Below are 25,890 nucleotides of genomic sequence, written 5' to 3'. Positions count from 1 at the left end.
GTAGAAATAGTAGTAAAGTAGTAGAAATAAAGAAGCATAAAAAGCAATAAAGTGTTATTAAAATAGTAGTAGTAGTAGTAGTAATAGCAGTACTAGTTTTCATACAGAAACAGCGTATACATCAATGAATGTTTACAGCATTGGTAATAATAATAATAATAATGATAATAATAATGATAATAATAGTAATAATAATAATAATAATAATAATAATAATAATAATAATAATAATAATAATAATAAAAGCAACAGCATCTCTTGACCAATACATATACATACAGGGCAGTTTATTCACCCCCATTATCATCAGGAAGCTATAAAAAACATACTTCTCATCACAAGTAACAGGTCTCCATAGAAGTCCTTTCATCTTACACTTTGTCAATTACATCACCACATAAAAAGAAAGAAAAAATATGCATCACGTAAGCAGGTGAAATCTGGTGTGTAAGCAGGAATTGCATTGTCACCCTCCGTGAATTGGGGAGGACTGGGTCTGGGCCCACGTCACAAGATGGATCAGTTAATGAACCACCAATCTGATAGATTTGGCTGGTACTCAGACCCTTACTCTGAAAGACTATCATCTGACATGATACTGAAAAAAAACATAAAATAACTACAATCAAAAGGGAAAAAGGTTTAGAATTCAAATCTACTACATCGTTTATGGACAAAATCGTGATCATCCTTCTCAGATAATAGCCTGAGGCGTACTGACATGTGTTGGCCAGTACCCCTCCTAATATCCCATATGAAAATGATGTCACGACGTCCATCGGACGCTCATTGGCTAGAATGAATTGTGGGTGGAGCTTCAGCACCTCTCTCGTACACAATTCTGTCTGGAAACCATCCAAACTGAAGAAAACGGCTTCGCTTTTCGAGGAGGGATGAAAGACATAAGCATACGTCGCAATCTTTTATTACTGGACAGTAAAAGATGTACATGTGTACGTCCCAGTGCTGAAGGGGTTAAGAATAATAATAATAGCAATAATATATCTTGTTCATGCAATAGCTGTCAATTTGAACTTAATAAAGAAGGAAGCAAGGTACTCACTTTGAAATCTTGCTTTAGAATAACATGTTCCCTGTCAGTAATTTTTCTCTCCATTCGTTATGACAATCATTTTTCATCAACTTTTGTGGGTTTTCAGGTGTGCATATTGTCGTGCCTCCGTCCGCCTGTTTCGAGGGAAGTGTATGATGCTCTAGTACGAAGCCCAGATGTGGGCCATATTCTTCAGATTCTTCAGGAAGCACAACAAGAAAAAGTACCTCTAGCTCAGTTACCCACAAAGTTATCTCATCTTGATCACCCTACCAGAAATGTAAGCAGTGCTTTTTTATGTATCTTTGTATCCTAAAATCATTTGCTTTAATGAGCATTTAATATTGTTTATTTTGAGTGGGTTAAGAAGAGATGGATTGAGAATTTGAGTTTTTAAATGAAAAGTTATTTATTTTACAGTGCACCTTTATAAGTTACATATGAGTGCAATGTGTTGTCACTGAGGTATTTATTTATGTAAATATAATACAGTCAATAAGCTTTATGATTCTCTGTAATATTTATGTTACTTCATGTTATATTTGAGTTGCTCATTGAGTATTATTTTTATCAGCTGCTGCGCCGTCTCGTTGGGGGAGGGTTAACTGAGGATAATGTACATCAATTACTCCTGATGCGTGAACATCTCACAAGACTTCAGAAACAGAAGAAAGCAACGGAGGCTACCCGTAGTAATATTGCCTTAAATCAGCAGCTTCAGATGGGAATTGTATGTATATTATTGTTATTATAAATTGGTTGAATAAGAAAATTGCATGGGTTGAACTTGCTGGAAGATGTACTGCTTAAACATCTTTGCCATTTTGAGAATTATGGCAAAAGACGGTAACATTTAAGCATCCAGATTCTTTGTAATGTCCTGTTAGCCACAGTTGCATTGCCTTTTGTATATACTGCAGTTTTCTTGTAATTCCATTTTCATCCAAGGTAGCAGTGTAAATTCTTAACTTTGTCTTGCTCTATTTTTCACTGTCATTTGACTACAAAACCTACGTGAGTCTAGAAAAGTGACTTGGTTGTCTGTTTCTTACTTAATAATGATAATACAGAAGGACTTCAACTAACGAGGTGTGTTTTGGGCCTGGCCTTACAGTAACAAGGTTGTATAGTATAACCAGCACTTGAATATCCAGGGTATACCAAAGCTAACAGTAATTCCATATGATTCCTAGCTTAAAGTGAACTATGATTGACATTTATCATTCTGTCAGTTTAGAGATATACTCACAAAAAGCATAACATCCAAACATTTAACTTACCAACAAATGTAGCATATAAGTAAAGGCTGATAAGTGATGAGATACTGTAATGATGATAATCAGATTTGTGAGAACTTGCATTGAATTATTTGGGAAATTCATAATCTTTTTTTCATTTGATGAAATATGAAGTTCTATTTATTTAGAGTAATTTTTTACTCTTGTTGTTGGTTTTCTGAATGATTGTAGATGAATATTTTTTGCAGATAAATCTGGATTCATTGAAGAAACCAATCCCAACACATCATTGCGATTTGATGCCAGAAGACGGAGCTATTGATCTTTCAACTCTGAGCATGTAAGTCACCCATCTTTTTAAAAAGTGGAGATCATCAGGTCAATAAGAGGTGGCTGTTGCTTATGTAAAAGATCATTCTTTGATTTAACTTCAGACATACTAAGTACTATGTTTCATATAATGCTAATATTGTACCCTTTGGAAAATGGTTTTATACTATCTGAAGCATATATATATATATATATATATATAATAGATATATATATATATATATTATAATATATATTATATATATATATAGATATATATATATATATATAGATATATCATATATATATATATAGCTATATATATCTATAATATAGATATATATATATATATCGATATCATATCTATATATATATATATAGATATAATATGATATATATATATATATATATATATATATATATATATATATAGATATATATATGATATATATATATAATATATTATATATATATATATAGATATATATATATATATCTATATATAGATATATATATGTATATATATATATATATATATATATATATATATAGGTATAGATAGATATATATATATATATATATATAAGAATATATATATATAGATATATATATTATATAGTATATATATATAGATATATATATATATATATATATATATATATGATATATATATATATAGATATATATATATATATATATATATCTATATATAGATATATCTATATAAGATATATATCTATATAATATATATAGATATATATATATATATATATATTTAGATATATATATATAAAGATATATATATATATATATATATATCTATATATATATATATATATATATATATATATATATCTATAATATAGCTATATATATCTATATATATATCTATATATATATATATATATATATATATATATATATATATATATATATATATAACTATATATATATATATTTATATAGTATAGATATATAATATATAATTTTTTTTTTTTTTTTTTTTTTTTTTTTTTTGTTTTTTTTTTTTTTTTTTTTTTTTTTTTTTTTTTTTTTTAATTTTTTTTTTTTTTTTTTTTTTTTTTTTTTTTTTTTTTTTTTTTTTTTTTTTTTTTTGCCCTTTATGGTTCAGACAGAAAAGTATAAAAAAAGAAACTTTCATCATTTACAGATCCCAAAAAGGTATGATGCAGAGTCCAAGTATGACGATGAACGAAGAATGGCAGGCTATGTTTGGAACGGCCGATGACCGGGTGTCACCAAACAGGACACCAGACAACAGGTATGTTGTTGTTAGTATTATTTGTAATTTGTTAGTTCAACATGATTTGCTTTCAGAGATATGAGGTATTCTGTTTGGAAGGTTTTGTCATTTAACAGGATATAATTTTGTTATGTATTTATTTCACTCAAGCTTAGTAACGAAGCTTTTACAAAATGAACATTTTGGGATAACTATATAATTGTGATTTTGTTGTTTCCTGGATAGTCAGAATTAAAGATAATAAGGTGCTTATCAATATGTAATCACTAATTTGTTATTACTATTGCAGGTCTGTGTCCCCAACTGAACCTGAGCTTTCCACTCAAACTCCTGTGGCAGTAGCAACTAAAGTATCAGTTGGAGAAGGAAAGGAAGGGTTCATAAGTAAGTGGTTAATAATAATTGGAAATACAAGTCATTATTTTATGTATAACTTCATTTTACACTTTTGGACAAAATACTTTGGACTGAAATTGCATTTTAGAATTTGACAGGTATTCAGCTGTTGTTTTGCTGTTAGGCTTTCTGCAATAAAAATTAATAGACAGAATATGTAGGTTAAAAAATGTCTGCAAAAAAATGTCTGCATTGATGTGAATTTAATTGGCTTCACTGTTCTAAAGCCAAGTCCAATGATAGTGTATTTTTACGTTTCCAGTTTTTCTCTCAATTTGCAAATCTAGTTTAGCCCTCTCTTTGTTTAAAGATGTCTCATTCATATTTGTTGTATATCTCTAACTTAAAAAGAATCTTCATTAGCATTTGGTGTGTATTATCCACTATAAACTGTGTATCATAAATACAGTTTCTTATTGCACGTGATTCATACGTATTATTTAGGTTTAACATCTAGCTTTTTTCTTATCCAGAGATGTAAATTATTTCTCCTTTTCTTCATCTGTTTTAGTAGATGAAATAATCCAAATTTGTCTGCTTGAGTTTGCTGTACCCATTTGGAAAAGTTCAGTATAGTAGCACTAGACAAATACACTAACCAGGCCTTTCTTGACATTAAGCCAATGTGAAATAAGTGTCTTTCATGTTTGGAACTAAAATAAGATATTAAATCATGTATTTTTCAATTTTTATGAAAGTGGAATACTGAGTGTAACTTCAATTTGCAGAATGCGTAGCACCTTGCAAGCAAGAATTGAATTGTCTGGTAGCTATGAAGCGAGAAGAGCACCTTGAATGCCTCAAAAAGCGTCGCGTTTTGGAGACATTAGCCTGGGACACTCGGTTGCCACCACCTGGATGGAAACCGCGAGGACATTTGATTGCTCATTTGCACGAACACCGAGGTGCTGTAAATAGGTAAGTTTATGTATTGAAGGGTCTTAATTTGAAGAACTCTATTTGCTTTAAAAAGGAGGCATATTTAATATCATATGATATTCCAATGTTTGTTCCAGGACTATTTTATCAGAATTTTTGTTAGTTTTGAAGTATAGATTTTCCACCACCCACACACACAAACTTATCCTTATTGTGGTGTGGGCCATTACAATATATTTTTTGCTACGATGAATAAATCATCTAAGTCTGCCAACAATTATTTTTTCCTTCAGGCTTGTTGCAATGGGTGATACATCCATATATGCCAGCTGTTCATCAGATGGCACAGTCAAAGTGTGGGACTGTAATCGTATTGAAAGGAAATTTTCTATAAACAGGTAAGTTTTTAATATTTTAGATAGAAGTGGAGATATAGAAACTACATTTTCTTCAATGGAATCTTAGCAAAGTTTCTTCCTAGAACTGTTATTCTTATCCTTGATAAATGAAGTGAATGCAGTTAAAGTCAATGATGTTTACAGTGTTATTTCATCCATCCATCTGTGGAGGGAAATCAGTTGTTTTACAGTGCTTGAATTTTACACTTTAGTCCAGTCATTGGTCCTTGTGAATGACAATGTTTAAATTTTTGTGAGAAAAATTCAGGTCTGTGTGAGAAGATTAGATTCAGCTTATTCTTGAATGTACTAGAATGTACAATAGAAACATTACTTATATTATTGGGTGTCTAAACTGCTTTACATAATGTACAGATAGTAAATATTTTTTATGATGTGTCCTATCTTATTTCAGGTCTAAGGCAACTTACAACAGGCAAGGAGGTGTGATCACTTGCCTTGCCCCGTGTATAACATATGGAAGTCTAGCATCTGCTTCAAGTAATGGATCAATACATGTAATAAAGTAAGTGTTTCAATTGTTGCAAGAGTTGTTTATGTAGTTTCCCTTTAGTGAAATAATTTTGCTACAGGTAAATCATTTTACTCAGCCTAAAAAATTGAATAGAATGTTTGAGTTACATTTTTTTATCCAAAGATAGGTGTACATAAAGTATCCTGATTTACTTTACCCTTATAATTTTGTTTTTTCAGGTATGACAAAATGAGCTTAGTGAATAAGAGAGAGCTGAACATCGATGAAGATGGCCATGTTGTCGATATGCATTTCTTTGATACAGGTAGGTAAACTTAATGTAGTAGATGACGTCCACCAGCTCTTTTATACCAAGTTTTGTTCAGTCACTCTGATATGAAATTCAAAGCCTAACAATAGCACAGTATTTATGTTTATTATGAAATCGTATTTGATTTAGATAACCAAGACCTATTAGCTTATAAAGCAGTTTGCTGTGGTAAAACTAAGTATTATATTGCACAACCACTTATTTCCAGGATCTCAGTCAGTCTTAACATACGCAACTATGTATGGCTCTATCGTTGGATGGGATCTGAGAGCTCCAGGAACAGCCTGGAAGTTAGAAAATGGAGCAAGAAAGGGTAAGCAAAAATCTCTTATATTGCTAAGTAAAATCTTTAGTTTTGTGAAAGCTGGGTAAAATTGAAGGCATTGATTAAATTAGCAAGAACATGACAGTTCTCTTGTTTGAATTTTATTTGTTGTATAATATTTGTTAATCTTTACAAATTGGAGAAAAAGAAAATTTGCTCTTTGGCAAAGTCAATTGTTCGTTGAATTCAGGGAATATAATACATATATGAATTTTGCATGAATTCATTAGACTATTGGTAAGTTGTTTAGCCAAATAGATGTGGTATAATACATTCAGCTCTTTTGTACAACATATATTAGTTTGATGTTCATTTACCACACAGTATTTCTTGATTCACTCATTTGAGCAAAAAATAAAATTGAAATTAATTTCCACACTAGTGTACATATGGTGGCTCTTTTAAGTAAATATTTCTTTATAAATCTGAGCAAATAAACAAAAAAAATTTAATTTTCTTATACATAGATCTTTATACAGGTGTTATTACTTCATATGCAATGGAAGGTACCCAGAGTTGGCTAGTGGCTGGAACTAGCAGTGGCCACCATGTTTGTTGGGACTTACGTTTTATGCTTCCAATTTCAACTGTTACTCATCGGAAAGGTAATGAAAGCAAGTTCATGTTGCTTTTTAGCACATGAAAGAAAATTGTCAGTTGAAATGGATTTATTGTTGAACAAAACCATTGTAATATACTGTCCCTATTTACGGTAATACTTCTCAAGTTAATGAACATTTTGATAATAGAATTATTGCATCTTTACCCCCGTAGGGGCATTACCTTTGGATGTTTGCAGCGTCCTTTTGCCCCCTAGCTGCACCCCCTTTCACTCCTTTTACTCTACCTCCGTTCATTTTCTCTCTCTTCCATCTTACTTTCCCCCGTCTCCTGGTGATCCTAGCAAGGCTCCGTATAGGACACAAAATTCTCGCATGGTCACTTATATCTGCGGAATTCAAAAATGAAAAGTATTCTTGCTGAAAGCAAAGATTTTTCAATTAATAACAACAAATTTTTTAAATAAGACAGGTTTCTCAAATAGTCTAAATTTTTTTTTTATACATAGTATATAAATATTTTTTTTATTTATCCATTTATCTATTTATTTATTTATTGTTTTTCTTTCTTTCTCAGGATTAATCCCTGAGAACCAGCCCGAGAAGAGTCTATTTGAGACTCAGAGGTCTGGAAAAACTAAGGCCTATTAATAATAATCACCGTCTCCTAACAATTAATTCATAGTACAAATGCATTTTTTCCTCCTATTACACCTTTCAAACCTCTTGATTGTCAATTTCCATTTCAGCACTGAATGACCTCATCATAGTTGCTGGAGCACTTGGCCTTTAGCCTAAATTCCATATTCTATTCTATTCTCTCCTTACAGGATCAATTGTCCGACGTGTCAGCATGCATCCAACCGAAGGGTCTTGGGTAGTGTCTGCTATTAATGGAAACAACGAGATTTCCATGTGGGACATGGAAACTCAATCACGTCATATGACATTGTGGGCAAGCACGAAACCTCCACTGTCTATGACTCAGGCAAGTAGTGACTATGACGAGGTAAGGGTTTGCTTCAAGCACAGACTATTGCTTATAAATGCCTTTCTTTGTCAGTACCTCTGGACTAATTTCTGTTTAAACTGCCTTGTGTACCTGTTTAGATGGCATGTGATATTATCTCTCTCTCTCTCTCTCTCTCTCTCTCTCTCTCTCTCTCTCTCTCTCTCTCTCTCTCTCTCTCTCTCTCTCTACAACACCAAATCTTCTTTCACTAGGCATCAGTTAGTGTGATTAGTTACTACTGATGTTCATTTGCCATTAATTAGTATTTCATACTTCATTCTAATTTTTCCTCATATTTTTATTGTTGATATGTCTGTAAAAATTCCATTTTGTGCCCTTAAGTTTACTTGTTAGATAAAGGCAGCTAGAGAATCTCTTTTATTGTATCAGGCTATTTTCTCCCTGTAGTCACCAGTATGAACTAGAAAATAACCCTGCAAGTCAACCCAGCCATAATAGTAACGTAGATCCTCCATTTATTGCGTATGGAAACCTAGGACCTCCATAATTGTAAACAGTTCTTGATGAACCATCGTATGTGTGTTAAAAGCATTTAACTCTGTTTTTTCCTCTGTTCCATTTGTAAAAGGTGGAGCTGTAAAATGCTATTAGTATTTAAAGTTTTGGAACCTGTAGCCTTAGATGCACGAGCAGAATGTACACACACAAACAGTAGAGTATCTTAAAAAACCACTTTGTTCATGAAACTTACCTGTCAGATATATATATAGCTGTATCTTCTGAAGTCCGACAGAATTTTAAAAACTTCCGACACACGCAGTGGTCGGCCAGGTGGTTAGTACCCATTCCCGCCGCTGGGAGGCGGGTATCAGGAACCATTCCCATTTTCTATTCATAATTTTTCTGTCGCTGGTGCTGGAAAACAAAACCTGTTTTCACAAAGGGATCCAATACCTCCGTCTTAGGATTTTGGAAACTTCATTGCCGCTAAGTATCCTAATTGTCTTTTGATTTATTTACTTGGATTTGTGGGATTTGTGGCTAGGCATACGCTATCTTAAATTGATTTGAATTTGATTCATTTTTGCATAAAATATCTGAATCGAGTTAGGCTAGTTTCAGACGGGGTTGTCTGCAAAGATAGGGTGTGGCTACCGAAAGCTTCGGTAGATCCGCACTTGGTATGTACGAGGGGTATGGGTCTTGCTTCTTTGTTGAGATTTGTCATGTAAGGAGTGTGAGACTTTGTCTATTCCGTAAGGAAGACGTATGAATTCGTATGTACGCAATTAATCAGTAAACATGTCTAATTCCGTAAGGAAGACGTATGATTCGTATGTACGGCAATTAATCAGTAACAAAAGTCAGGGTAGTGAACCTGCTAACCTTCCTGTAGACTTTATTTTGCCTAACCCTGTAGTAATGGCCTACGGGCTATGAATAGGTCTACGAGAGGTGCTCGCTCTCCTTTGTGAAGTGCTACTTCTGTAATTGTTACTCCTACCCTGCAGTGTTGCCTTCGGGCCCTAAGCAGTGTCTGTAGAGGAATTACCCTTTCTCTGATACTCTTTCGATTCGTATCTTAGAATCGAAAGTGCTTGCTTTAGAGAGTAAAAGTGAAGTGCAGAAGTGCAGTGATACCCCTTGTGTAGTGGAGGGTGCGTCAGATCGGCCTCGTTTCGCCTCTAGGCCGGGACCTCTGCTTGACTCCCAGGACCCGGGGAGGGAGCATGTCGAAAGCCTAAGGAGGGTTACAAGGAACCCCCACCGATCTGGCGTGCCTTCGGCAGTTTCTGATGAAAATCCCCAGAGCATGCCAAAGTGCGTGCGCGTGCACGAATCCTGAAAGATTGCTTCTCGTCCTCCGAAAGCGTCCTCCCCATGCAGGGATTGGAGCTTTCGGAAGGACTCGCGCTCTAAATAGAAGCTTTATAGAAGAGGACGCTTCACGTCCTCCTCTCTCTCTCTCGTTATGCGTTTCAGTGAGAAGTAAGAAGGCGAACGTCGCCTGAACTCGTGTCCGTCTTTCCACCGAGAAATACGTAAAAGAAGTCATAGTAGCAGGAAGCTTTTGAGAGCGGACGCCCGGGACGCTCGGATGGACTCCAGGCGCGCGCGGGTGCGCGCCAAGATGCGCGCGCCAGTGGACGCCGAGCGCGCTCCAGTGGACGCCGAGCGCGCTCCAGTGGACGCCGAGCGCGTTCCAGTGGACGCCGAGCGCGCGCCAGTGGACGCCGAGCGCGCGCCAGTGGACGCCGAGCGTGCACCAGCGCACGCCAGGTGTGTCGCCTGGCTGAACGTTTCTGTTGAACTCTTCAAGCTCTTGTTTCAGATATGGGCCTAAAGAATGTTTACCTCTACCTCCGGTGATACCTTCTACCTCACCTGCAAAGAATGTGAAGTAGGCAGTGCTTCGGAGGAAGTTTAACCCCTTCAGCACTGGGACGTACACATGTACGTCTTTTACGGTACAGTAATAAAAGACCGGGACGTACGCGTGTACGTCTTTCATCCCTCCTCGAAAAGCAAAGCGTTTTCTTTAGCTTGGATGGTTTCCAAACACAGTATTGTGTACGAGAGAGGTGCTGAAGCTCCACCCACAATTCATTCTAACCAATGAGCGTCCGATGGACGTCGTGACGTCATTTTCATATGGGATATTAGGAGGGGTACTGGCCAACATATACCAGTGCGCCTCAGGCTATTATCTGAGAAGGATGATTACGATTTTGTCCGTAAACCATGTAGATTTGAATTCCAAATCTTTTTCCCCTTTTGATTGCAGTTATTTTATGTTTTTTTTTTTTTTCAGTACCATGTCAGATGATAGTGTTTCAGAGTCAGGGTCTGAGTACCTGCCAAATCTATCAGATGATGATTATAGTGATAATTTTTTAGAGGTTGACAGTGACAACGAGTGTTTGGAAGACATTGAACCTCTTGTCGATGAAGGCTGGCAGTTCATAACTGATCCATCTTGTGACTTGCGCCCAGACCCACCCCCCCCTGATTCACGGAGGGTGGCAATGGGATTCCTGCTTATACACCAGATTTCATCTGCTTACGTGATGCATTTTTTTTTCCTTTTTTGTGGTGATGTAATTGACAAATTGTGTGAATGGATGAATGCTCGGGGCAGGAGTAGTACTTTCATTCAACAGGAAAGCGTAAGGTGAAAGGACTTCTATGGAGGCCTGTTACTTGTGATGAGATGTGTTTTTTATAGCTTGCAGATGATAATGGGGGTGAATAAACTGCCCCATATGTATATACGTATTGGTAACGAGATGCTGTTGCTTTTTTATCATTATTATTATTATTATTACTATTATTACTGTTTTATTATTATTTTATTATTATTACCAGCTGCTAAACATTCATTGATGTATATGCTGTTTTCTGTATGAAACCTAGGAATAACTGTTTCAGTAAGAAAACTAGTACTGCTATTACCACTACTACATTTTACTACTACTTTACTACTTTTTCTGCTACTTTATTTCTATTACTTTACTGCTATGTTCTACTACTTTATAACAAGTCCTACTTCTGCAATTACTTTTTCTACTAAATATTCCTATTTTTTCCGATATTCTTACTATATTTTTTGTAATTTTTTGACAATGGGGTAAAAAATATTCATTGATATCCATACACACAATGTTTTCACATAAGAATATGAAGGAAAAATATGAATAACATAAAATTTAGTGGGAGCAAGTAATGATTGATACTCGCGGTCGACAGGGGGTCTCATGCTGTATGCAAGCATTAGCAGCAATGTAGCAGGCCAGTGGCGAAGGGGTTAAAGTGAACAGACAACTTCTTCTTCGAAACCCAGCAAGACATCGGGTTTCGTGAATTCAAGAGGTCTCTGTCAATTAATATTGCTTTTCGCATAGGTGGATGGAGTTAAGGAAAGCTCAAGGGAAGATCTCGTTTGCTCTACCGCAACCTTTGCCATTCGGCCAATAAATTTAAGTTGCCACTACCGCAGTCCAAGACTTTGCGATAAGGTAGTTACGGGTTATGTAAGGCTCGATGTCCTGCACGTCAGGACTCTCGGCAACGTTCAGTGGGATTCTTGCAAAGGCACTCATCAAAAGGACGCTCTTCAGGAAAGCGCAAGACAGGACTTCCTTTGCCATACTGCCAATAAATTTTAAGCTTTAGCAGGCATTAGTTGTGATACGGGAGAGGAAGCTGGTTGGAGAGTTTCTTCCTCTTCCCAGGATGATTTTGCAAGCTTTTTAGCCCATCTGAAAGGGTTTTTCAGATGATAGATTTTGTTAGTTTCTAGTCGGGACTACGCTGCCGAATTGAACATCGTCGTTCTAACCTGCCGTAAGCCCAGTCTCTTAAACAGGATTCTTGCCCCTTCCTCGTTTGAGACGGGAATACGAAAAAATTATACATGCTTGACTCCCTGGATTACGTTTTGTCAATTCAGTGACTTTCCCCCATTGACAATATACTTTCGTTTTGTCAATTCAGTGACTTTCCCCCATTGACAATATACTTTCGTTTTGTCAAGTAAGTGGGTATCCCCTCATTGACAAAATATCTCTTTGTCCCGTAAATGGGTTAGTTCTCATTGACAAACATCTCATTAACTTGATATTGCGTAAGCGAATAAGCTCTTATTGACAAGATTCGGAAGAGCTCTCATTCGTCATTCGCAGACTCGTACAAGAAATAGACTTGTAGACTACGTCAATGAACGCTTATGTCCAGTAACATAAGAAGCTTGAGCTGACTGCTTCGATTATCTTAAGTTTTTGTTCATGAAACTTGCCTGTCAGATATGTATGTAGCTGTATTTCCGAATTCAGCTATATATATGTCTGCCAGGTAAGTATGAACAAACTTTATTGTGTATAATTTCATATTTTTGGTTTTGCCTTGCGTTATTTTACTTCTGGTTGGTTCAAGTCATATATGCTTGCTGTAGTTACCTCTTCGGATGGCAACCGAGAGGTCTATTGTCTATTTTAAGGACATTTAATCGTTACTCCCTGCAGCCTTCCAGGAGTTTCCGATTTATCTTTTACCGTTGTATGGTAGTGTTCTGACGACACAAACGCATCTATATATTTAGCGTTTTCTGTTTCGCTTAAATATACCAGCTTGAGAGTCTTTCGGCTCAAAAAATAACGGACCTATTTCTTCGTAGAATAGGGTAGCTGGCAACCCAGACATAAAGTTAAGAGACGACGTTCGTTAAGCTGCTGGCTGCTGCTGTCACGCTGTGGTCTGTCTTTCCAGTCCAACCGAGCCAGTAACAGATCGGGGCGCTGTCATGCGCCGTAGGTTTCGTCTCTCTCTCCTGCGGGATTGACTGACTAACCGTATCTCTGTGCTGGCGGTTACGTCTCTCCTGCGGATTGACTGACTAACTGTAACTCTGCCCTACAATCACGGACTTTAGCCTAAGATTGAGGGGATTTCTTACGTGAATGAATAACGTTGCATTCGTTTTGCCTTACTATGTTCAACAGAGTTATCTCTTAATCCTTTCGGTGCTCGTTACCGCACGGTATAGAACTACGAGTCTACCGCAACATTGCACTTTTATATGCTCTCCTGCTTAGGCAAAGCGCAGCCTTATTAGGGAAGTAAGCATACTCGGGGAGGGAATGGATGAGCTTGCTGGGGGACCATTTCCTTCCTGAAGAAGTTTTTTTTGTTTCCCCGAATAGACTGCAATTCAGACCACAGTTTTTTCCTACCGGGAAACTGAAATATTATTCAAGATCTAGGAATGATTCTGAACATCTCTCAGTGCGTTTATCACCTGAGGTGATAGAAAGAAGGTGCGGACATTCTGGATAGGGTTTCAGATGTCCTGGATCTTAATCTGAAAGAAGTAAAAGCGATTCGGTAGTCCCTCCAGTCCTCGTAACGAGTTTTGGGAACCAGTGGTCCAGATCAACTCTGATATTCCACAGCTCTCTCATATCTTAAGAAGTATCTTCTCTCGGTCCCTGTTCGAGTTTACGAGAAAGCCTATTATAACAACAGGCGTAGAATGTAACGATCCTCTAGAGGTTCGTACCGGATTGCAAAAGTCCGTACGAATCGTCTCGATCGACGGCAGCAACTATTGACTTCCGAGTGGAATCTTTCTTTAGAAGTAAGTTGAGAGTTGTGGAGACTTTAGGGACGCCCTTTCATTCTTCTCTTCGATATGTTGAGGACGAAGAGGCTTCTTCTTCTCTGCTCCCTTATTCTCGATCCGGGATCGGTACCATTAAACGCCATCCTATGATATTGAACGGGATGGATATTTAGTCTCTTTTCCCCTTTTTTCAATCGCTTAGGAAATGTAATAAGAGGATTTATGACGTCACAGGGAGCGACAATGACGCTGATCGCCCCATGTTGGCCTTCAGGATCCTGGATTCACAGAGGTCACATACTTCCTAGTTCACTTTCCAAGGACCTTTCCGAGAGAGTCGGTCTACTCTAACTCGAAAGGTACCTATAACCTCTCCGCTCTGATGTCTTGACTACGTTCAGGCTATCGAGATGTTGACAGGAATAAGATTACCGTCTTCCATTTCCGTCTGAAGAATGGATAAGCTGGCAGTCACAACTATTAAAGAATACGCAAATATGTTGTTGACGGCCTTTGGCTCAGAGATTTGCGTCTGTCAAACAACAAAGCCCTTCACGATCTTTGAGTTCTGTGGAATCTCGAACCTCGCTCACCATCTACTTTTTGTCTCACCTGTTTTCCCTCTCGAGTCAGACACTCGTGCGAGATCAGGCGACATATAGTAGCCCTGAGTTTCTTGTTGACGAAGTCGGTTGCGTTTATACACCCCCGATGATCGTGTAACATGAGACCAGGTTGGACTGTCAGGCATTCTTCCTTCGGGACTGAATCGCCTTTTTGCTCCTCGCTCCTTTCTCCTGGCACCAGAAGCTCGAGTCAGGAGTTGATTCGCTGACGACGTTGGGTTGCGTTGATACACCCCCAAGGTTTGCTTAGATTGAATCGCCCAGGCAGTCCAGACACTCATCCTTCAGCGAAGAATAGTGCCTTATGGTCTTCAGGGTACAGCCTTGCTGTCCTTGATTCGTCTGACTGGTCAACTGGTCGGTCACCTGACTTTAGTACAGACGGACTGACTGTGCATGTCCAGATCGAAGCTTTCAATATGGAACTTAGACGTAGTCTGAAGTTCTTGATGTCAAAGCATTCGAACCTCTCCTACCTGTTAACTTCTTGCATGTGATCAGGAAGGCCTTCTTCTAACCACCCTAGATACGACAAAGAGGGTTAGTGAGATTTTAAGCCATCGTCACAAGTTTTGGCTTTAGAGAACACAAGGCGGTGTGCTCTCTAACCCTTCCGTTGTGGCCTAAGAATGGTAACCCGTTTTGTCCTTGGGCCAGGAGCTTGGAAGCAAGGATGGCACAAGTTAGTGGGCAGGAGCCAGAGAGAGTCCTGTGCCCTGTCGGGTCTCTCAAGTTTTATCTACATAAAACTCAAGAAAGTCGAAGTCAATCGGGCAATCTGCAGTGTTCCGAAAAGACCAGACTTGCCCATATCGAAGAACAGCCTGGCTTTAGTGTTAAGGAGTTCTTTCAAAAATGCCTCCTTCATTGTGTTTGCACAAACATTTGAAATCTTTTATCTGAATGCTCACGAGGTGAGGGCGCGGCCTCGGAAGCATTTCAACAGAGCATGGCACTCAGCAACATCCTGAGTACCATTGTGTTTTAGCGAAGCAACTCTGTGTTCACTTCACACTCCCTGCGAGATGTGAAGATGGCATATGAGATCTGCTGCTCGCTAGGGCCATACGTGTCTGCAGACACAATCTTGGGGGCAAGAAGTACCACTCATCCTATCCTGTAGAAAATGGTTAGGAAGAGCTCTTAATTTAGTTGTTGAGTCGCCGACAACGGCGACTTCTTAACTCTTAAGCCTTAGTTAACACACCTTAACTTTGGCTAGGTTGGTCAGGTGGTGATATATATATATTTATATATATATATATTTATTTTACTTCTTAGCCCTCATGGTATGGTCAATATGGTCTAGTCACGTCGTGGTCTCGCCCCTGTTGACAGATCATCTGGAGTGCACCAGCTATATAGGTCTCTACCTCGCTGGCAACTCTAGTAGCACAAGCAGACTTACGTGGCAGTAACCACGAAGCCAGCTATGCTAACAGGTGGAACCAAGATGTAAATCATCTGCATGCATTTGTTTCCCAAAATCCTTCTATTCTGTCCCTTCCCACCTCCAAAGGTGGGATTCAGCTATATATATATCTGACAGGTAAGTTTCATGAACAAAATGATATTGTTATGATACAATAAAGTTTGTTCATACTTACCTGGCAGATATATATAATCAAGTACCCACCCACCTCCCCTCAGGGGACAGTGGAAATAAAAATTATGAATAGAAAATGGGAATGGTTCCTGATACCCGCCTCCCAGCGGCGGGAATGGGTACTAACCACCTGGCCGACCACTGCGTGTGTCGGAAGTTTTTAAAATTCTGTCGGACTTCAGAAGATACAGCTATATATATATCTGCCAGGTAAGTATGAACAAACTTTATTGTATCATAACAATATCATTTTGGAACCAAAGTTGGTTCATGTGGCTACTTCATAAATACATACCTTATGAAAGTCCAGTCATCTGAAACTTAAAACCACTGTTACCTACTCCTAGAAAGCTCCCCATCTTTTTCAAGTAATTTTTACTTTCTGGTGTTAATACATCCAAAACACTTCAGGCAGTTTAGATTTCTCATGAACAAAACATTCCCTTGGTACATTTCCAGTCATACTGGTACACAAAGTGGTATAAATCCAGGGATTAGTCTAAACCATTGCAATGGTGAAGAAAGACATGTGTAAGGCAATGTCTTTTAATTTTTTTTTTTTTAGTAATTTATTATGTTTCCATTCTGCTCTTGCTTGGAATGCATAATGTTAGGTTTAGATTTCATTATGTACCATAAAACTTTGCTTGTCATTAAGTTTTAGGTGCATGAAGATTCTGTAGGATCTTTAAATAAATAGCCACAATGGGGATTTGGTTTCAGTTTATGCTTACTGTGTGATACAATACGGTAGAAAATCAAGGTCATAAGTTTTGATTGAAACTATGGGGAAGTTCCCATGTGTTCTTACTTTTCAGTGACCCATGTTTAATGGAAGAATATAAACAGTTTTTTATGACTCATTAATCATTCATGTTGTATTTCTTTAGATAATACTTCAGATCTATGCAGTCTGTGCTTCTCAAACAGGGACTGTTTTAGCTTGCTTTTTTGTATACTGAATAGGGCTGGCTGTTGTTAAGTTAACCTGCCTTGGAAAAACATAAAGAAATTTGATCTCCAAAGGTTGAGGGCTTGGGCATGTGACTTGTACTTTGTATTTTCTTGCCTATAGCATAGCTAATAGTTTTAGGTTCACAAACAGAATTGATTTTGGAGTGTCATATATATACGTATATATACTGTAAAGAATTACAGTAGCTGTCAATATCTTTGGATACTTGCAGTACTCATGGGTCTCTGAATGGACATACGTATTCTGTGAAATACTGATATACGTACTGTCAAAATGATAATATAAAAATGCTTTCCTGTGTGGTCATTGTGTCAAATATTGTTCTTTATGGATGATGCCTTTGATTGAAGCTAAAATTATTTCAGATGATTTTATTATTGGCTTACTGTACATTGCTTTTTGAACCATAGGCTCTTCTTATTTATGTATTGATATTGAAGGGTTAAATATCAGATACAGAAAATTAGTTGCTGTTAGGAGCTGTCATTCCTTGTTTCAATTGTGGTTTCAGTTTGCTTTCACCTTGTACTCACAGGCGTTGCCGGATCTCACAGATTCCTTGCTTACAATCTCTAATTGTAATAACCAGTTACCAGCTGTGCTTGAAAAACATCCTATTGTTAAGACCTTAGGTTTGTTAGCTATGAAAAATACTAATTGACTTAAAAATTTGTCATTATGTGAGGAAGTGCAGGAATTTAGCTATTTGTACGATAATAGTCTCAGTCTGCCCCATGTACAGTGGTACCTCGAGATATGAAATTAATCCGTTCCGAGGCGGCTTTCGTATCATGAGCTTTTCGTATCTTGAACCGCATTTTACATGTAAAATGCCTAATCCGTTCCAAGCCTTACAAAAGCACCACAGTAAATTTTATAATATGTAAAGCTAAATTGACCAATAAACAATGAAATACTACAACAATTTGGATCATTCAATACCTAACCTAACACATTCTAGTACTAATACGTATGTACGTACTTGTTAAAAAATGTCAGGAAACATAAACTGAACTTTACGAAACACATTAACAAAACTGTAACACTTAACTTTACAAAAAACTTAAAAATTTTTTTTTTTTTTTTTTGTCTTTGATTTTTACTTTTTTTTTTTTTTTTTTTTTTTTTTTTTTTTTTAATATTTTTTTTTTTAAATTTCGATTTTTTCACCACTTTCAACTTTCTGTTTTTTCATTAGTGTCAATTGGATCTTCCTTTTTGCTTACTCCTACTAAAGGCCTCTTTAAAAAATAACTATCTAAGGAAGATTGCTTCTGCCTACTTTTCACAATGTTCCTGAAACGACTCAGGCAAACGTCATCGAACTGCGCAAGCATACGACCTGTGTAAGCCTTTTCGGGGTGTGTCTTTTCTACAAATGATTGCACTTTATGAAAAGCAGCTAGAGCATCCTTAATTTCTGCCGTTATCATAGGGTCATCCTCCTCCTCGCCGCTGCTAGAGAACTACTCATGAACGACGTTATGTTAACATGCATGGCCTCCAACCCCTTCAGGTCATCATTCGTAAGCTCCTTTTGGTGCTCCTCGAGAAGGTCATTGATGTCGTCCTCGTCGACGACCAGCCCCATGGACTTGCCGAGTGCAACGATCTCGTCAAGACCTGGTTGCGAAACAGTTTCAGGATCGTCAACTGTTCCTGAATCTGCAGCACCAGCTTCGCCCACGTCGAATCCCTCGAAGTCTCGGGCGGATACGGCATCAGGCCAGAGTTTCCTCCACGAAGAATTCAAGGTTCGCCTCGAAACCTCCTGCCAAGCTTGATCGATGAGTCGGGTGCATATCACAACATCAAAATGCTCCTTCCAAAATTCATGCAAGGTGAGGTTTGTGGTATTGGTGATGTCGAAACATCTCTTGAAAAGATGTTTTGTATACAGTTTCTTGAAGTTCGATATCACTTGCTGGTCCATGGGCTGGAGGAGAGGGGTGGTGTTAGGCGGAAGATAAAGAACCTTGATAAATGAATACTCCGCTAGGATATCTTCCTCGAGGCCAGGAGGGTGAGCAGGGTCATTATCCAACAACAGCAGACATTTCAGAGGGAGGCGCTTCTCTTCCAAGAATTTCTTCACTGTCGGGCCGAAACACAGATTTTACCCACTCGGTGAACAAAAGTCTCATTATCCCAGGCTTTCGCATTAGCCCTCCACATCACCGGAAGCTTCTCCTTTAGCACTCTGTGGGCCTTGAAGGCTCGAGGAGTCTCGGAATGATAAACAAGTAGGGGACTTCACCTTACAATCCCCACTGGCGTTCGAAAAAAGTGCGAGCGTAAGCCTGTCTTTCATAGGCTTATGCCCGGGTAGCTTCTCTCTTCCTGCGGGATTGTATGTCCGACAAGGCATTTTTTTTCCAAAAAAGGCCAGTCTCATCACAGTTGAAGACTTGCTGAGAACTGTAGCCTTCCTTGATTGTCATCTCGTCGAACGCCTTAATAAAGGCTTCGGCCGCTTTCGTGTCCGAGCTGGCCACCTCCCCATGCCGCACCACCGAATGGATGCCAGTCCGTTTATGGAATTTTTCAAACGACCCATGGGAAGCCTTGAAGTCTGTGGGGTTGGCGTCGATGTCCCTTCTCCTCCGTCGTCTTCGGCCTGGGCAATCAAATCGCCGAAAACAGTGCTGGCCTTTTGGGGAGATTGCCGTCTTGGTTATCGTATCGCCAGCGATTTCTTTGTCTTTTATCCAGACAAGAAGCAGCTGTTCCATCTCGTCGTCCACGTGGCTCCTCTTGCTAGACAAAATAGTCACGCCCTATGAAGGTGTAGCTGCTTTGATGGCATCCTTCTGCTTAAGGATGGTGCCTATTGTCGACAGATTTCGGGCGTATTCCTTTGCGATCACACTTAATCGCATGCCAGCTTCATACTTTTTTATTATCTCCATTTTCGTCTCCAAAGAAAGCATCCTCTTCTTTCGTACTTCAACTTTCTTGGGACCCATGACTGTACGTAATTAAGTTATGTAGTACGTATACATATGTAGTAAAGTTCTCACACAACACGATAAAGTAGTACTACAACGAAATCACTAACGAATTTACGTTAATAAACTAAATCGTATAGAACAAACGAATTTCGCGTGCTTGCGATACCGATGATGCCATCGAGTGGGTGAAAAAGCACGCCGCTACGTAGATGCATGATGGGGTCATAGGAGAGATGCTGACCAATAGAAGAGCAGGATCTTATGGCGGTGACTAGCATCAGGAACCAATGGGAGAGCGGGAGGATGGTGGCGAGTCTACTAATTTTTGTTTTAAAATTGTTATCGGTGGTCCGGGCGGATCTCAGGACTTTACAGCAACAACCTTTCGTATCTTGAACAATTTTCGTATGTAGAGCAAAAAAATCTTCGTATTTGCTTTCGTATCTCGAGTTTTTCGTAAGTTGAGCCTTTCGTATGTCCAAGGTACCACTGTATTATAAAAACAAATTTTACAGTTTTTTTTTTTTCATACAGTAATATGCACTGGCAGTAAAAGAGGTTTTTTTATATCAGAAAGAGGAAATACTGTATTAAATATTATTATTTCCTTTAGTTTTGCTGCTTTTAAGCTTTAGGCTTCAAGTCATCAGGTTTGGCTAATGCACCACACAATCTGCATTGCACATTTTGCTCTTTTATTAATGCACTGCACACTATTTAAATATCTTGCCTATATAGAGGACAAATGTATTTTGCAGAGTTCTTCAGCAATCCCTCTACTTCTGAACAATTTGAAATCTTTGTTTATTTTGGAAATGGGATTTTGCATTCACTGGCATCATCGTTACAGGTCAATAACAACTGTGTACACGCAATGTACGTCAGCCAGGGTGACCGAGGCCCTTACGTTATAGCCGGCGGAACAGACTGCAGATTACGATTTTGGGATTTACGTGAACCAGAATCGTCGTACATCATTTGCTATGCTGCACAGGACCCATATTTACATTGTCCTGTAACTTACAGGTTTGTCCTTTTGTTTAATAAGTGAATATCTTTTTATAAGTTTATCACGACTGTAGACATTCAACTCAATGCTTTTATGACCAAAAAATTAATTACTTCTTTCCTTTACTTTTGCCTGCAACAGTTCTCGCCTCGTAGATGGAACTGAGGTCATTGTGGAAACTGCTAGTCGTTCACGTACTACACCTTCAAGTGGGGATGATGCCCCAAGGAAGGGTCCCGATCAGCCACCTCCCGGGCACAAGGATACAATACAGGATGTCATTGTAATGAATGAACCCCAGAGGTTGATTGTGACAGCTGCAAGGGATGGTACTATAAAAATGTGGAAGTAATTGGTGATGATCGTGATGCTTTCAAAATCAGAATGAAATCAGTAGTAGTTCAGGTGATATGATTATTATTTAAAAAGTCATCAAAGGAAAACAGGGTTTTAACACCTAAGTAGGATAAGTTTTACAAGAAAGAAAAAGGGAAAGTTTTCCTTTTTGCAGGAAGTTAGAAGGAAAAGTAGGAAGTATTGCAGACTGGCTTAAGAAATAGCAAGCATTTCATTTAAGGAATAATAGATGGAACAGTTACTTTTAAGCAACTCATATTGTTGTGCAGTATAGAGAGCTTAGAACATTATGCTTCAAAAGTAACTTGCTACGTTTTGTTTGTCTACTTGTAGGCATACTAGACCACCTCAGATTTCTTGTCTTTTCAACCCATTGTTGATTACTGAGCAGGTCAGGGAAATTTGAACAAGCAATCCTACCATAAAATATCATCACATACCAGAAAATTTATAGCTACATTCTATGGTTTTGTTGATGGTAGCGCCAGTCATTTATTTAGAGAATAGAGTAAGATAGTAAGCTTATTACAGTATATCCATCATACAGCCATTATTTTATTAGGCTTTTTTTGTGTCCTCTATATACTTTATACTATCAGATGTTTGTAGTATTTAAAGACTTTTACAAATAATGCATACTGCCATTACAAACAAAGGAATAGAGGTAATGATAAAGATTTCCTGTGTACCACATATGTCAAGTGTATACAATAATAGTAACTTCATTTTTTTCATCTCTTCGTATCTTAGTTTCCAAAAACTCAGAACCTTATGACTGTGAACTGTTTACAGACCATTTTCCTGTTTTGCTGGAAAGTTTTAAGTTCACACTTTGGGTGGAGTATCCAATTTTATTTTCAAGGTGTGAAGTAAGTTTTTGAAATCTGAGAGACACCTTAGTTACGTAAGAATTTTGATAAGAGGAACTGAGGTACGAAGTACTAACTCAAAAAATGTGGAAGACGGTTTCAGAGTTTTTCTAAAGTTCAGTTGCAGAGCTTTCTCAAACTTATTTTGTAGAGGTAATTTGTTTGCAAATTTTGAATTGAAATTAAATTATACATTGTGATATTAATGTCAGATTTGCAATTAGAAAAATTTTGAATACCTGAACTAATCAAATGTTGATGCTAGATAAACCACAACATACTGTAGTCAAAATTGGAGTGTATAGTACGGAAAGAATATTATAAGTCTGAAGGAAACTTATAGAACTGTAATGTGCAAAGTCCTGTTATAATAGCTTATATGGATATTCTGTGTAGTAATTATATCATTACTTGTCATGAAATGAAAATAGTATTTAATAAAAAATTCATATGTCTTTCAAAACTGTTGGCATTTTGAACAATTAACTGTAAAAATCTGAGGTGCACAAATTAATTAATTTGAAGAGGGCATTATGTATTAAATTGAAAACATCAATTACTGAATACTGTATAACATTTTTGGCTGTTACATATGTGAACAGTTGTATATATGTAACTATAATCTTGCTAATGTGAATGATTTTGACATTGCATTTAAAGTGTGTATCATGGAATTTTCAATTACTGCTGAAGTGATTTTTATATTTTATTAACTAAGTCATTTATCTGATAAAGTGATCTTTAATCAGGGGTAGTTTTAAGTCATATCATTCTTCCTGTTTTTCATCCTTGCCATTAAGTAGATCTGGTCATTATTTAGGAATTCTGTATGGTCAAACTTGACACTTGTATGTATTCAAATTCTACGTACAGTTCCGTTATTGCTGTGCGAGTTACTGTATATACCTGTATATCAAATAGTCTTGCTCATCCAGGACTGTTTAAACTTTTTTCCACTGATAATTGATTACATTTTTGGTAGATTAAACATTTAGAAATGTTCACTTGTACCATACAGCTACTCTCTACTTTAGACTTGTCAAGTATTAGCTAAAGAGAATTGTTTTACAGCATATAGCACATTGTGTAGTACAGTCTTACACAAACAATTAACTGAATCTGAAAATTGTTTGCAGAGAGTTACTTGATACACAAGTAAATACAGGACATATTTGTGAGTGTGTTGTAAGCCATACTCTTAAGTTTTTTTTTCTTTTTTTTTTAAATGAATAGGTAAGTTGTTGACACTGAATGGAGCAGTTGGGAGAAATTTTTTGTTGTTTTCTGGTCTAAATATGGTTTTTATGTACAAGTATGATATTTGTATCATTCATCTTAGGGTATATTTTTGAGAGTTTGGCCATGCATGCACTGCTCTTGTAAATAGTACCTATTTTTTATATTGGTGTGAATTGAATGTTTTTTTATTATTATTTCCTTCCCTGTTATTTACTTATTGAAATGACATCCTACTCTAGACATTGAGCTATTGAGTACTGACGTTCTTTGAACTGATTTGGTTTACAATGAAGTGTAGTGCTTATGATAACATACCTTATCTCAGTTTATAAGAGAAACTTTTGTACATAATCCATATGTAACATACTTCTAACCATGATTTAGATAGCAAAAGAAAGACTGAAATTTGCTGAAACATTTTGCATAGGGAAAATTTTGTTTCTTCTCGTCTTCAGGTCTGTGGATGTCTTATCAGTGTTGGTGCAGATTTGATTTCCTCAGAGTACACAAGAACAAAGTATATATTATTTCCTAACTCATCATTGTGACCGTTTCTGTGAATTTCTTTGCAGTATGTAGTCAGTTTACATTGTTGTGAAGTTTTATATTTTGTAAAAAGAATATATCTCATATACATTTTTGTAAGTCTTTCATAAGGAAAATTCATCTGTGATATTGTTTTGGAGCTGAAATAAAGTGCAGGCTTCATTTGTGGTGTTATTAATTTTATCCTGTAGAAACATATGTTTGTTTTGAAATGATAGGAACAAGAGGGATCCTTATCCTTGTACAGGAAATAACAAAGGTTACATTTAGAATGTTCGTTCTTAATGTGGTAGGCTTTTAAGTCCAGGTGTACGAGCCAGGGAGGCTGGGCGGGCTGCAGCCCACCTAAGATTTGGGCTGACAAATTTTTCGGGCAGAGTAGCCAGTGTAGCAGGGCTATTCAACCATTGCAATTTATTTCAGTGACAGCTATTATTTAGTAATATTGCATTAAAAAGTTTAACCCCTACTAATTACTCAGTTCAATTTTATACTGTAGGCTGTATGTAATACTTGAAATTTAGCAGGTAACCCTCATTTTTACGTGGTGTATAGAATAATTGTGCAGTGTCCTCAAGAAGTGTGGTTTCTTCCTTCACATAAACACATGATTGGATTTATGGGCAAAATATATTACGGGCAGAGAGAGTTCAGCCCTCCAGATGAGAAGGGTCTCGTACACGGCTATACCTAGTCTCTGTTAGGTACAGCCAACCTTGTGGCTTAAAGTATTTCAAGATGTCTAATCATCTCCAAATATTGTTTAAAATTGCAAATTCTGCATATATTCGAAGCGTTTTTTCTCATTGCTCAATTAATCTTTACATTTGCGCTACCCCATTATGGGCTAAATATTAGAAATGTGTAATTTTAGTGTTTACTTGACTTTGATGTGTAAACAGAAAATAAGAATTATGTATGAATTGTTACATTACTATTTACAGTGTTATAGTACAGTTGTGTCGTCTCACTTATAGTATGTTAGTAACCTTATATAGTTATTGATCACAAGTTGGGTGAGTAAACTTAGTACCAGTTTTTCAAATATTGATAAGTGTAAATTTTACATCTTGTTAGTTATGTGAAGTTTTGTTGCAAAAGATATATAATACATTTAAAGCAAAATACATGATATATAATCAATGAATACCGTGTGGATTTCACTCAATATAGGTAAGTTTAAGTGGAAAAAGTAAAACAATGGCTTGATAATGGCTGCTCTGAAAATAATCGAATTAAACAGAGGATGTTGACATTACAAGAGAAATATTTGTGAGATATCGTGTGTTTGTGTGTTTGTGTACCTTGACACAGATCTTGGTATGTGTATGTGTGTGTTTGTGACGTCTGAAGTTTGTGTGAATCTGTTTGGTGTGTTTTCGAAAACATAG

At 37.0% G+C, this 25,890-nt stretch overlaps 1 protein-coding gene across 4 annotated transcripts in view; it reads left to right on the top strand.

The window, feature by feature from the left end:
* Window positions 1–25,890, top strand: part of LOC135213134 (phosphoinositide 3-kinase regulatory subunit 4-like) — a 47,228-nt gene that overhangs the window by 19,416 nt on the left and 1,922 nt on the right. For 2 of the 4 annotated variants that reach the window (XM_064247068.1, XM_064247069.1), the window contains exons 17-30: window positions 1,161–1,334; window positions 1,629–1,784; window positions 2,541–2,632; window positions 3,773–3,883; window positions 4,155–4,249; window positions 4,990–5,179; window positions 5,434–5,538; window positions 5,954–6,064; window positions 6,253–6,338; window positions 6,553–6,657; window positions 7,149–7,274; window positions 8,060–8,238; window positions 21,330–21,505; window positions 21,630–24,661. In XM_064247068.1, coding sequence (XP_064103138.1) covers window positions 1,161–1,334; window positions 1,629–1,784; window positions 2,541–2,632; window positions 3,773–3,883; window positions 4,155–4,249; window positions 4,990–5,179; window positions 5,434–5,538; window positions 5,954–6,064; window positions 6,253–6,338; window positions 6,553–6,657; window positions 7,149–7,274; window positions 8,060–8,238; window positions 21,330–21,505; window positions 21,630–21,840 — 1,917 coding nt within the window. In that variant the 3' untranslated portion in view covers window positions 21,841–24,661. Of the gene's footprint in view, window positions 1–1,160; window positions 1,335–1,628; window positions 1,785–2,540; window positions 2,633–3,772; window positions 3,884–4,154; window positions 4,250–4,989; window positions 5,180–5,433; window positions 5,539–5,953; window positions 6,065–6,252; window positions 6,339–6,552; window positions 6,658–7,148; window positions 7,275–8,059; window positions 8,239–21,329; window positions 21,506–21,629; window positions 24,662–25,890 lie in introns of those variants that run through there. The other 2 variants (XM_064247070.1, XM_064247071.1) reach the window with 2 other exon arrangements.

Source organism: Macrobrachium nipponense, chromosome 42 (assembly GCF_015104395.2).
Source record: "Macrobrachium nipponense isolate FS-2020 chromosome 42, ASM1510439v2, whole genome shotgun sequence".
In the NCBI taxonomy this organism is placed as follows: Eukaryota; Metazoa; Arthropoda; class Malacostraca; order Decapoda; family Palaemonidae; genus Macrobrachium; species Macrobrachium nipponense.
Note: the sequence above shows the minus strand (reverse complement) of the source record. Positions and strands in the feature narration are given on the sequence as shown.